At 39.5% G+C, this 13198-nt stretch overlaps 1 protein-coding gene across 11 annotated transcripts in view; it reads right to left on the bottom strand.

Annotated features, from left to right (window-relative positions):
• Nucleotides 1-1705: 1705 nt before the first annotated feature.
• The window catches only part of MAGI2 (membrane associated guanylate kinase, WW and PDZ domain containing 2), a 717920-nt gene continuing 706427 nt past the window's right edge, over nucleotides 1706-13198 (bottom strand). For 8 of the 11 annotated variants that reach the window (XM_039570829.1, XM_039570833.1, XM_039570830.1 and 5 more), the window contains one exon: nucleotides 1706-4710. In XM_039570829.1, coding sequence (XP_039426763.1) covers nucleotides 3911-4710 — 800 coding nt within the window. In that variant the 3' untranslated portion in view covers nucleotides 1706-3910. The remainder of the gene's footprint in view (nucleotides 4711-13198) is intronic. The other 3 variants (XM_039570838.1, XM_039570837.1, XM_039570839.1) reach the window with 1 other exon arrangement.

Raw genomic sequence — 13198 nt, 5'->3', positions numbered from 1 at the left:
TTTGACACCGAGACAACTAAGAGTGGCTGTCAGCACATTCAGATGAAAAGTGTCAGGTAAGAAATGTGTCCATGTTTGAACTTCTTCACCAATTCCTAGCAGGCAGCTATCCACTCTGGGCTAAATTGTTGGCAGTCTAGTCACAGAGGCCATGGAATAGGTGGATAGATGGGTTACAAATGTCCCTCCTGTTTAGGGGAGCACAGTGTAGTGAAACCAGTGCAACCTATGCTCTGTTGTAACTAAACAAAGAATGCTGTCTGTCCAGCAGCTTTCTGGAAGAAAAGATGACATCTTTGGTGAGATCTTGTGGGAGTTATTAAATTTCCTGTCTTTTTTGTTAAATCTGTTTGAAGGCGTGCTCTTCCAGGCTCTGCAGGTTGTGTGAATGGCCTAAGGCAGAGAAGTACCTGGAGATGGAGCAAGCTCCAGAGCCCACATTTGCCACTGGCTAGGAAAAGGGCTGCACTGACATCTGTCTGTGGTGTTTTTGTCAAAACTCCTGCCCAAATGTGCATTGGTGATCACAGGCTGGCAGGCTTACTTACACTGTTGGACTGCAGTTTGGAGCAGATATCTGCATCAAAGAAGGCATCTATTTCCTTGTATGTTGCACAGGTATGAAAAGAGATATTAAAAGGTGTCATAATAACAGCATTGCAATGGAAATGCTCTACTACTATGTTTAAAAGAGAAAGGACATGTTATTAACAGAAAAAGTTAGACTGGATGAAGCTATATGGCTTTAGTACACTGCCCTGCGATACCTCTGCATCTGAACCAGGCACACATCCAGATTTCCAGCCAAGAAAATAGTGGCTATTTAAACAGCAGCAAATTATTCTTGAGAATTAAAGATGCTTCATATTTTCTATGTGTTTATTGTAATGCAAAATGATGTTATTAGTTTAGCTGGTAGAAATTTTCTATGTGGAACATTAATCTGAAAAACAAGGCTCTGAAGAAGTTGACTCAGGCTGTATGAAGACAAATTATTATTTTTTGAAGAAAATTATATTTTAAGGAAACAGGAAATATTTATTTTTAGAAATGTCATATTTGTGTGAAAAATATTACTAGTTTTCCAGGCAGACATCTTACAGTGTCTACAGTCTATAAACTGATGATTTATTTTGTCTAACTGGAGATAAGGAGCATTTAATGAGGGGTGGATTTGGTCCCAAAAGAGGCTGGCTGGTTACTAATATTTTTACACCCTTACACACCTTATGTTTTTTGAGACATTATTTCTGTAAAATAAATTGAAAATGCAATTATGCCCCCTTCACACAGCTTGCCAACAAAACCTTTTTAGGGCTAGTTAGAACTGCCTGATTTCTGAGGTAAATATGGTTTATGCTCAGATTAATTCCGTATATATGGTGTACTCTCAGAAGTTATCTCTCACTGCTGGGAGTCTGGCCACCCTGGCCCTGTGTCTGCTGGGACTGGAAGGAGAATAAGGGTTTAGGCTTCTCCACCAAGGAAGAGATTTTTCTGTGTCTGTGTTGTCTCATAAGCCTTAACTTGCCGTTATGGAATTTGTTTGGTCACCTACATGTTTATTCATAAATTGGAGTAAGAAATTAAAATGGTCTATTCCCTTTTTTATAAGGCAGCATCTAATTAATTCTGCTCATATGCAAGAAAATGATTGTTTCTCAGGGTAACTGAAGCCTATTACTCAAAATTAACACCAACTATATACAATTGAAAAAAATGAAAGATTTTTGGATATATATTTTATTTGACAGTGGTTTAGAATATCATACAGTAAACAAGATTTCTGTAAAAGTTAATTTATCCATAGTGGTGCGTTTCATAAAAATAGTTGCTCACTTACAGCCTTTCTGTGACTATTAATACATGGAATTATATTTATAGAGATAGAGCTGTACAAGGTAAATTCACAGCTAACACTACACAGAAATATTATTTGGAATGGGGTTTAGATGATGTGCTGTCTTCACAGGTTATCGATTACAGCCGCATAAAGCAATTACTGCACAAGGAGTAGCTGTGAACTGTGCAAATTAGAGTTTATGCAAGCATAATCTCAACTGTTTTTCAGGTTTCATTGTTTGCTTTCTTTATACATAAAAATAAGATACTGGGACGTGCATCTACACTACAGAAGCATTGTCCAAAATCAGATTCAATAAATTAATGGCAAATTATATTGGATTCTAGTTCAGGGGATAAAGATTTTTTTTTCCATTAAATAAGAGTTTTATAAACAGCTACATGGACTTGTGCTTTTTTAGAAATTATAAATGGATTTTTCTTTCTAAAAAAAAAATGTTTGAAAGCTGCAAAATCCTTGACTTGAGGCTTTTCAAATAATTGGACAGGAAGAAACATGTCTATAAATTTTGCAGTCCAGTGCAATGTTTGAGACATACAGTAATGTGCTAATTTCTTGGAACAAAGCCAATCTCAATCTAATTTTTCAGCAGAGCATATGAGGAACTAAGATTGCTAGTGAACAGTAATTTTTAAATACGAATTTTTGACAGTACTTAGCTTTATGGATTTTTTTTTAAATTACCAATGTATTATTGCCCAGGATTTTGTTTTAATTTTGACAGACGAATAAGCATATGCACACTAACACAGACACACACACATCTTTTTGAAACAAGATAATGACTGATTGACTGAACTCGGAGTTATTTCCTGTGAAGGCAGACTGGAATGTTTACCTGGCACTTAAGGCTTGAAATTCAAAACAGACAAGCAAGAAAGATAAAAACAAAAAGAAAAAAAAATGGAGATAGGGAAAAAATGGTAAAATGGAAACAATTTTAAAAATTGAAAGATGTTGAATTTACTGAATGAGGACACTGACAACTGTATTTCAGAAACCAGTCTAATTATTGTTGACGTGTGCCTGAAAGGCACCTGCTCTGCCAAACTGAGGGGATGAGAGGTGAGAGTGTCCTAAGTAAATGCAGATGGGTATGAAACATAGCACTGTTGATAAGTGACGCTATCATCTTCTGCAGGAAGGAAAGGCCTTTCCTTAAGGAAACTGCAGCTTTTTCTCTGTAGCACTCTTCCCTTCATTGCAAGGGCCTTGCAGATGTCTGGGGTTTGAGCCTGACCAATTGGTTTGTGTGCTACCTCGCAGGACTTGGGGAACCTGTAATAAATCACTTTTGAGAATAATTTGCAAATACAACTCCACCCTAACTCCTTTCCAATGTACAGAAACATGGTTTGTTCACAAAAATGGCAGTAGAAATGGTATCACAGAAACTAATCCACTGGATTCCCCACTCCTCCCGTAGCGCCCAGCGAACTATGCTACAGGGTACCACGTGGACTATCCCAAAGCATTAACAGTGGAGACGTGTCATGGGTGTACAGTTCTGAACGATGCTTTAAAGAAACCCTTTAACCCCTGTCTAGATATGTCGAGAACAACTTATTTACAACATTTTAGCTCCATGAAAAGATCCTCTCTCGGTTTCAGCTTGCTCCGTGCAGTTTTATTTAAGGCGATGTTCCAGTTTGTGATTGCTCTAACTTGTTCCAGTTTCTTGATATAAAGTCTGAATGAAATCCAAGTCCTTCATGCAGTGGGAAAAAAATGCTAAAGCTACACTGCACTATCCTTCTCTGATGTACTGTCCTTCATATTGTTTTGGTTTCTTCCATAGCTGCCAAAGTCCCTAAAATGGAACTGGGACTTTAGGGTCGATTTTAAATCTCTGTGTTGACTATATGCTTTTGAACTTATTAGATACTGTGCACATTGTCATGGAATTACACACTAATGTTTTCATTCCTCAATGCTTTGTGTATATGTGTGATAGTTAAAATAAATTAAAACAAACCAATGTGAGACAAAAACTGAGAAGAATGTTCTGCATCAGTTTGAGACAGTTAGAGGGCAACAGTCCCTTGCTTATCTGCTCATGGCAGAAGTACCAGACTTCAGGACGCTAGGTAGCTTATCTGAGCCAGGGATTTTCCACGGCCCTGGAGAGACCGTTGCCTTTCGAACTGTGGTGTTGGTGCTGCGAGTGCTAATGGAGTGGAGATGTCCCTTCCTGGGGAACTCGCTGGGTTTCCCATCAGGGTCCCTCTGGCTGTGGTCCATATCACTTCCAGGCGAGCTGCAGCGGTTGCTACTGTATGTCTTGGTAGCTCCTGTATCGATCTTGACACGGTCAGGTGCTGCAGCTGCCTTCTTCTCACTGGTGTTTGTGGATCTGTGATCTTCTTTTTTGCTAAGAGATCCTCCTCTCTTGCTTTCTGGCTTCCTCAGCCTCCCAAACTGTTCATCACTGGTTCCAGCACACACGTGCTCTCTTGTGCCAGCCTCGATCATAACGCTGTGTCCCACCACTTTGCTTTCTGAGGTGGGCCTGCCACCATCAGTGGTCTTATTTTTGCCTTCTGAATATCCTTTCCAAGAAGCCTCTTCATGCTTTGACCTGTCTACCTTTTTAGGACTTGCTGACCTTTCTCTTTGTTCTCCTAACCTTTTCTTTTTGTGACCGTTCACCGAAAGCTCCTTTGGTTTCCTTACATCGTGTTCCCTCTTGATATCCCATGTTGGCTCTGGGCTTATCTGGTGAGAAGGGTCAGAGGGTGGGGCTATGTGTGATGAAGATAATGGTGAGATTATGTCGTCGAGGGAAAGAGCTACTTCCGGCAGACCTGGGGAGGTGGCAGAGGGAGCACTCCAGGAGTTTGGTTCGTCTGTTGTAACAACAAAGAGAAGAGTGTTAAGGGCGTATTCAGCAGCACAGGTGTGTACTGCATAGGCACGTGTTCTGAGCAACACTGACACCCAAACCATGCACCAGCCTTAAACCCCTCTGTTCCAGGTGAGATGAAACTCCCTCAATTGTGGAGCCAAGAGGGAGAAAAACAAAAATAATCTCTCCACAAAAAACCCCCCAAACAAAAAACCAACCTACAGGAGAAGCAGGAACCACAAAGCTGGTAAGTGCAAATGCTGGAAACCCTGGTCTTTTCTTCATAGAGATTCTGCATTCCTCTGCTTATGTTAAATTATTCTTAAAATAATAAAGGCACGTGCTCATGAAATCAAATAGCCTATTTTGTAGCTGTATAATGGATTTCTTAGCTGAGCAATATCACTGCTGTCTCTGAGGACAAATGAGAAGGACTTTCTGCCATCTGTTAAACATGTCCCTACAAGCATATAATAATTGACAAGAATCTGTAGCTCAGATAAGGTCATCATTGAATTCTGTCTCATATTTTTTCTAAACAGGTATAGTATTGCAGTGTTTATGGCACCACAATTCTTACAGGGTACTTACAAAGCTCTGCCTTTATATCACAGTGTCAGCTGCTGAGTCTCCTGGCTGTGCATTTTGAATTTCTCCTGTTTACTTAGCCTCAACACAATATGGTTGGATTGTGCAGATCCTGTTTAATTTAGCTAAATAGGCATCTCCTTTGCTGAATCATGATGATTTTCCTAATCCAGAATATTCTGAGAAGCCTTTCTCTTGCATATACATCCTCATTTCTTGTGATTAACCTTGTGGCAGACAACAAATCCATCATGATTAATGACAGCATGGCTCCTATTCTTTCCCGTCTACTTAGAGGTTAGAGAAATTACTGAACTTGGCTAATGTCATTCCCTATTTAGCACCATTGCCTGGCTTTGACTGGTATGAGAAATAATCTGTCAGAGATGAAGGACTATCTCAGGAATCCATGGAAACAAGGTAGAACTTGTGGTAAGAGCTGTATATTTTATGGGGGAGAAAATGTAACCTTCTAGCTAAAAAATAAGCGTGGACTTCCTCAGGTCAGGATGAGTATCTCTCAGTGATATCAACTGCCCTTTAAAAAAGTAACATGCATTTTTCTCAGTGCTATGGCTGCTTTCAAATTATCATGGAGATGCACATCCTCTCGAAAAATTGAATAGATTCTACTGCCCAGCCTGGGATCTGCAGCTTGCTTGACTAAAACAGCACTTTTAAGTTAATAGCTGGATTGAGTGATTGCTGTCTTGCAGATAAAAATAGGAGAGACAATAGTGAGGTGGGTGACGTAAAGGGAGGGAGCAGCACAGTTAGCTGAGGAGCTATTTATTTTCCCAGATGGTGTTTGTCATATGCTTTTGCATAATGAGCATATGTGTGGAGAGGATTAGCATTTGAGAGGGGGTAGAAAGTACAAGTTCTGTGTAAGACAAATAAACATTGAGCTGGGAATCTAAATGGGCTAAGGGTCTCAACTGAATTTAAAAAAAAAAGAAATCACACTTTCTTACCCTCCAGTTAAGGGTGAGTAATGTACCATCTGCTCCCAGCTTGGCACTCAAGCAAGAAAAAATAAGAGGAAGACTTGTGCATGGTAGAGTGATCAGCTCCTAGGAGTTTGCCTACAAAAAGCATTGACTTTGATGGGCTTGTTCTTCTGTTCTTCTGCACCACCACCCTGATACAGGACCACAGCCTGTGCCTGATGAGGGAGGCACAGACACCACCCTGGCTCTGCTTCAGTCTGAAATCCAGGGTATCTCATTTTATTTAACACTTGAGCCAGGGACCATGCATGAGGTCCAAATCAGTAAAACTATCCCAGAACTTGGCATAAAGCTGCCTATGTGCACCAGCGAGGTACCTGAGCCAACTCTGAAGAAGCCAACTTGAGCTTTGGAAAATTAAGTTTATACTTTTCATGGCACTGTCACTCCTCCCCAGGGTAGAGGTGGTGCCAAGGGCTGGACCAGCATATTTGTCTAAACTACAGTCTTCTTTCCTAGTTGTCCATGACATGTTGTTTTTCACTGAGCCTCAGTAAAGAGCAGTGGGCCATTATTCGATCTCATGTTAGGCTCTGAGAGCTACTGATTACAGAAATAGTCTGTGACTTTGGGTAGCATCAGCTGCACACCAGTAAAAACACCAAATGGCCTGGAGCAGCAAGATGCTTTCAGGTAACAAGACTGCCTCTGTGGAAAATGTACCACTATGCTCAAATCAGCTGTTTCTCCTCCAGGAGGACAAACAAGGGGGCCACCATTCAAGGCCAGGGTGGCAAACATCTCTTGTGGCTCCTCTGAGACATGAAGGACAATATGGTACCAGTTATTTGTGGGATGCTCAGGAGAGGAGACCTAGGGGTTAGTGGCCTGCTGCTTTATTCCCTGGGGATGACAGAATTTCTTCTACTTTCTTTTGTAAAGGGGATGAAAAAACAACCAAATGCTGTAGTGAGAAATCATAGTGGGTTAGAACGTACTTCAACAACAGTGAATCAGCATATCTTTTACATAGAGTGATATGTAAGTATAGGTGTCTATAAACTGGGACATGCCATATTATATGCATTACTGGATTTTATCTCTCCCCCAGAAAACGCTAAGTAAAAGACAACATGGCCAACTAAGCAAGAAAAGTTATAGCCACAGCTTAAAGGAAGTTTGGCTGTGGGACAACCCCAGGTGGGTCACTGGCTGCACTATGTTCAAAATACTTGCTGGGAAGACGCCTATATATAGGTTGTATTTCCAGGGGTTGTGGAACAATGTTGCCATGGAATAAAACTATCATTTATATTCTGTGGCAATATATCACTTGCAAGTAAGAATAAAATTACTTTCTTTAAGGTTGAAGTACCATCAGTCTGAGACAGCCAATCCCAGCCTAACCTGCTTTTCTTTCAAATGAAATGACATTATACAGAAAGTCAGCCTCAGTCTTCGTAGATGTTAATGTCAACAAGCCATTGTTGCAATATTTCACTGGCTAGTGAGGAGAATACTCATGTGAGGGCATTGTAGTCAACTTCCCTCTGAAGTTTGAATACTATGGAAAAATATAAGAATTACTAGAGTAGAGCAAAGTGCAGGAATATAAATAATTTGTTGCTCAAAAGAAAAACCCTTAAAAAAGCCATGTTCAAACCATAAGGGTTCATTTGGACTTGTTCAACCACCACTAAAGTGATTGCTTCTCCATAACAAATATAAACAGGAGAAAAATGTAAAATTTTATCCTGCAGAGCAGTTAAACTAGTAATTTATTTTCATACTTATACTCGGTTTCTAGCTGCATTTTGGAGAGAGTTATTATTATTTCTGAGTATTTTTTATTCTGTTGGTCTAAGGCTTTTTATAAAACCTTTGTGTTAATTGGGAACATAACCTACTTCTACTGTCTGTTATTCCATTGTATCTCAAAGCATTTTGTAAAGCTACTAAACCAGAGACAGAGCACTGATTTTACTTTTTTTCTTCCTTCACCTCTGGGAGGAGCTGAAAACAGTACCTGTTTAACAGAGCATGAACTACTAATGCCCAAACAACTTGCAAGCAGATGAAAACGATATTGCATTCAGTTGCAACTGCTGGAGAGATTTAGGGACAAATTTTTAAATTTGCTTCTGACTTCGTCACCATTGACAACATCCTTACTGTGAGAGAAATTGTTTTTCAAAAGTATACCTCTCACTGAAGGCTAATAGATGCCTTCCTCCCTTCTTTGAAGGGAGAAAATCTCCCTTGACCTACTAATTTAGACAAGATAAATGAGCTGGGAGCAGCACTGTAATCTGTCACTGTGATGACATTTAATTTGGTGTAATTTAGTAGGTGTTTACTGGGTGGCTTTTAGTTTCCACAAGCTACTGTAACACAAGTTGGTGGCACTTCTCCATGGGATGTGTAAGAATGACTCACCTACGACCCACTTCGTATAACTCTCAGGCAAAGGAGTAAATTTCTAACTAAGAGCCACCACAGACACAAGATCTTGAGGGTGTGGGAGGACAAGTAGGAGATGAACACAGCCATTCTGGGGGAAGAGTGACACGAGGAGAACATCAGGAGCAGAAGTTTTCTGTCTGAAGGTTTTTTTGTTTGAGGTAGAGCTGCCACATACATGAATTGTTTTGCTCTGTCAGCTCTCACACATTCAATGGAGTGGAAATGAGGGTACTACTTTCATGTGTCCATTTGCTACTGTCTTTAACTGTTCTGCCTGGACCCACTGCTTGCTGATGACTGAACCACGAGAAAAAGAACCCTGGCTTTACTCCTAATAGCAAGGAGAGCTCTGTCCATGGACCTCTGATTTGTGGCTAGGTTCTACCTTAGCATCACAATATTTTAGATAATTGTTTAGTAATTTATCAAGGACATGTGATTTTTCATCAGATATAATTATCCATAAACTACTAATATTAATTTATTGAATATTTAGTAGTAAGAGTAGAAATTACGTCACATTTTATTACTTACATACAATAAAATCTCAAAGCCTTTTTAATTTTCAAATTATATGAATAATGTACAAGATATTAAAGCTTTGAACACTTTCATTAGTCTGAATGAAGTGTTTTCTGAAATGTCTAAGCAGCTGTTCTCATATCTTCCCAGAATTCTTTTCCTAGGGAATCAAAGAGGTTTTGACTGAATAAAAATATGGTGCTTTATTTTTTCCCCCCATTTTTTGTCTGAAATTATGTATTGCCAGGAGGTGGCAAGCAGTTCTTACAGATGCTGCTAATAACAAAAATGGGACAAATTGTCCCCTGGTGAGTATCCACTAATGTTGGCAGTGCTACACCAGGAATGCATTTGGGTCTTTCTCATTATAGCTTGACATGTCTTTGATGTTCCTGATTGCATTGGTCTCCTGCAGCTTTTCTTTAACGCTCTCTAAGGGGGAATATTTCAGAATATAGAAAGAATCTTTAATCTTTTATCCTGAAACTTCCACAAACATACAGCACCTCTGTCTCCTGAAATGATTCTCTGAAGATTTCATGGTTAGAAAAGCTCTTTCTGTTCAGCTTTCAGCCTTATGGAAATGTGACGAGATGCCACCCTTTCCCCCAGCCTCTCCCAGAAAGTGAATGGGAATGGGCTCTGCCCCCAGCTTACAGCCTGCCTGTTCTTTTAGCTATAAACTGCAATTCTTGTTAATTATTCAATATGCTATGCAAATGTTTTCTCACAAATTGCACTTTTCTTGGCTTAAAATTACACTCTGTTTGTCTCCCCTTCCACTGAATGTACCCACATTCAGATCCCTGAACACCAGTAGCCCTGGAAGCAAACACCAACAGATTTAGGTGCCTTCTGCTGTGATATGGTACTTTCTTTGGTCAATCGCTGTGGGCACATCCAGGTGGGATAGCCTTTCCATCATTAGTACTGCTCTTATGCTTTACAAAGGTATGATGGCAGTGTGCTATGGGTGCAAAATGTTCATTCTATGTATAGAAATTAGATACCTGCCATAGACATTAATAAAAATAAATCCAGCTTATACTTGGTTATTTTAGTACATGGACTACTTCTCCTTGCTCACACATGCAGTTGAGTGATCAGCTTAGTATTTTGAAGTCTTCTTTCAAGAAAACCTAATCTCATTCTTTGCTATATTAATTAGTCACATTTGTTACACCACTTGCCTGTTTGTACTTAACAATGTCATGGTGACTGAATGTTTAGAGTACCTTTTAAATATAACTTAAAATGTAGCTTTGCTCAAGAGTGGAATCCTACTTTACAGTAATTTGGTTTTTTTGGCTTCACGCATTTGTTTTTCCAAAGTTGGAGGACGGTTGCTCAGGGTAATCAGAGATTACAAGTCATGAAAGATTACAGGAAAACAAATATGCATCTGTGTCCTGATATCTTTCATTTATAAATTTTGTGCTCGGCATTTTCAAAAGAGCAGAATGATTCATTAAGAAAGACTGATACTTGGGGTATGAAACAATGCCAGACTGCCAGAACTAGGCTTTCTGTCCCCAAAATCATTCTGCGTTTTTGTTTTTGTCACTGGTCTAATACTGAAAAAGGTGGCCACCATTACTATTACATGAAACTATTGGTGGCATGGCTTCTGCAGATGTTCACAAGAACTGAAAAGATATGAATGTAAGTGTAGTGTAAGTGGTATCTCCTCTGTAAACTTGAAATGTTTAATTTTACATCCAGAAAATTCAGCCACTGACCTATTCCAACACTGGAAAGCACAGCTGCACATCCTGCTTGGCTCAGTTCGTAGTGCCACTGATACCCAGATGCCCTACTTCTTTCATGTTCCTGGTCATTACTGAAGAGCAACAATTTAGTTCCTTTGGGTTCATTATATCCATCTTCCATTGTATACTTTACCTAGGTATTAAATGGAAGATGCCCTAAATATTTTTGCAGCAGATATGGTGTTCATAAGGTTCTTGCAAGGGCCATCTAATGAGACTTTGAATGATCTCATCTCAGGTAAAATTCACTTTCATCATCTTTTCTGTGCTCTGCTTAGAGGTTTCTTAGAGAAGTGCTTTCATGTTCAGAGATCTAATTTTAGAATTATTGCAGCACTTCAGAAAGAGCAGATTGTTAGTTATGCTTGGAAGATTTTCTGTATGAAAATCTACAGAAGCTCAGGAGATGATATTATTTGGTTTTGGAGCTAAGGGAACAGAGAGAAAGGGAAAATTCAAACTTGGGGCAGAGAGGACAAAACTGTATATTGCAAGGAAAAAAAGTTTAAAAATCCTTTAGAAAAATGCTGTATGTTTTCTTGAAACAAGAAAGCCACACACATTGATTTGTGTTTGCTTTAATCTGTAGCAAGCACTATGGATGAAAGCACTTTTCAATTTTTTATGTGATGTAGTCTTTAAATATGGTTAACAAAGAAACATAGGAAGCAACTGATCTGACTTAAAGGGCTTCTATTATTATTCTGCACTGGTTTTGATCCTACATTATAATACCCAGGGCATCATCAGTAAATCCCTTTCCCTGAGTTAGTTCTTTAATTATGGCAGTGCTTCACCAGTATTTTACTGTCCTTACCACTTGAGATAATAATTTAATTGCCTCACAGAGTCAGAGAGAGAGGTGTCTCAAAAGACCTCTGGAAATAGCTGTCTGCTCTTCTGTTGAAAAGTGATACTAATGTTGGGGAGTTCCTTATGGGAAACCCCTTGGAGGCTATGGGTCAAAGCTGAGTGGATGAACACAGAAATCTACACCCATCACCCCACATCAGGTCCTTTTTGGAAAACACAGGCCACTGCAAGTAAGTGGCCTGAGACCTTTCAGGCTGACACAGGAGATAACTAATGAATTCAGAAGCACTCAGACTTCCTGCCGTGGAGAGTAGGTGGATTGGATTGTCATGGATGATCTTGGGGGGCTGCTTTAGTCCTGTCCTGTTTCCTCTGCCATTGACCACCCCTTAAATATAAATCACATCCATAAGCAATTCACTGTAACATTGCCTAAGCTCTGCATAATTTGGTTCTCTCCAATATTTGACACACCTTAAAACAGGGTTGAGACTTTAGCAGTGCCCTTACAATAGCAAGAATAAAAAGGGGTAATTTTTCTATGCAGAAGAAAGCTATCCAAAGCACAGGATAGGAGAGGGGAAAAAATAAGGAGCCCCACCTATAAGCAGGTTTTATTTCAGAAACAGGTAAATTAATATAGTAAATCAGTTTACTAATTTACTGTAATAGTCTTCAGGCTGTGAATCTTAAGGCCAGATGATTATGAGTACAGAGTTTACCTCTCTTTCCAAGACTCAGTTTAGTTTATTCCATAGATATGACTCTAGTAAACAGTCCTATCAACTAAATATTGAAATCATTGTGATCGCTCATCTGAGTGAACTTGGTGTGAGAGACTGAAATGTTAACAGTTAATGACTCAAACAATTGTTCATTTGCAAAAGCAGCAGGTGCTTTGCTGAGGATGTGCAAGATCACAGCCCAGAAGCAGAGCAGGTGTACATGAACCTTTGTTTAGGGACAAGCTGGGTTTTGAGCCAGATAAGAGAAGAGGCTGATAAGAAGCAGATCCTGTGAGGTGGGATAATACTTCTTATCATGCCAATGTCCTCCCTTACACAACTGGCTCAGGTAAAACCCCTTTGGGGAACATATCAGGACATTCATGTTATTCATCCCTTCTGATGGGGCATAACTGGCTCAACTACAATGACGTGAGAGGCAGCTGTCATGTCTTAGAAGATGTCATTCAACTTCCTCCTTCCTGCCTTCCTTCCTTCCTTCCTTCCTTCCTTCCTTCCTTCCTTCCTTCCTTCCTTCCTTCCTTCCTTCCTTCCTTCCTTCCATGTTTTCTTAACATATTTTTATGTAATATTTTTATGCTTTTATGTTGTTATATTACTATAGGTAATAAAAACCAAAATCGCTACATACCTGCTTT

The sequence above is a fragment of the Corvus cornix genome, chromosome 1A (genome assembly GCF_000738735.6).
Source record: "Corvus cornix cornix isolate S_Up_H32 chromosome 1A, ASM73873v5, whole genome shotgun sequence".
Classification (NCBI taxonomy): Eukaryota; Metazoa; Chordata; class Aves; order Passeriformes; family Corvidae; genus Corvus; species Corvus cornix.
Note: the sequence above shows the minus strand (reverse complement) of the source record. Positions and strands in the feature narration are given on the sequence as shown.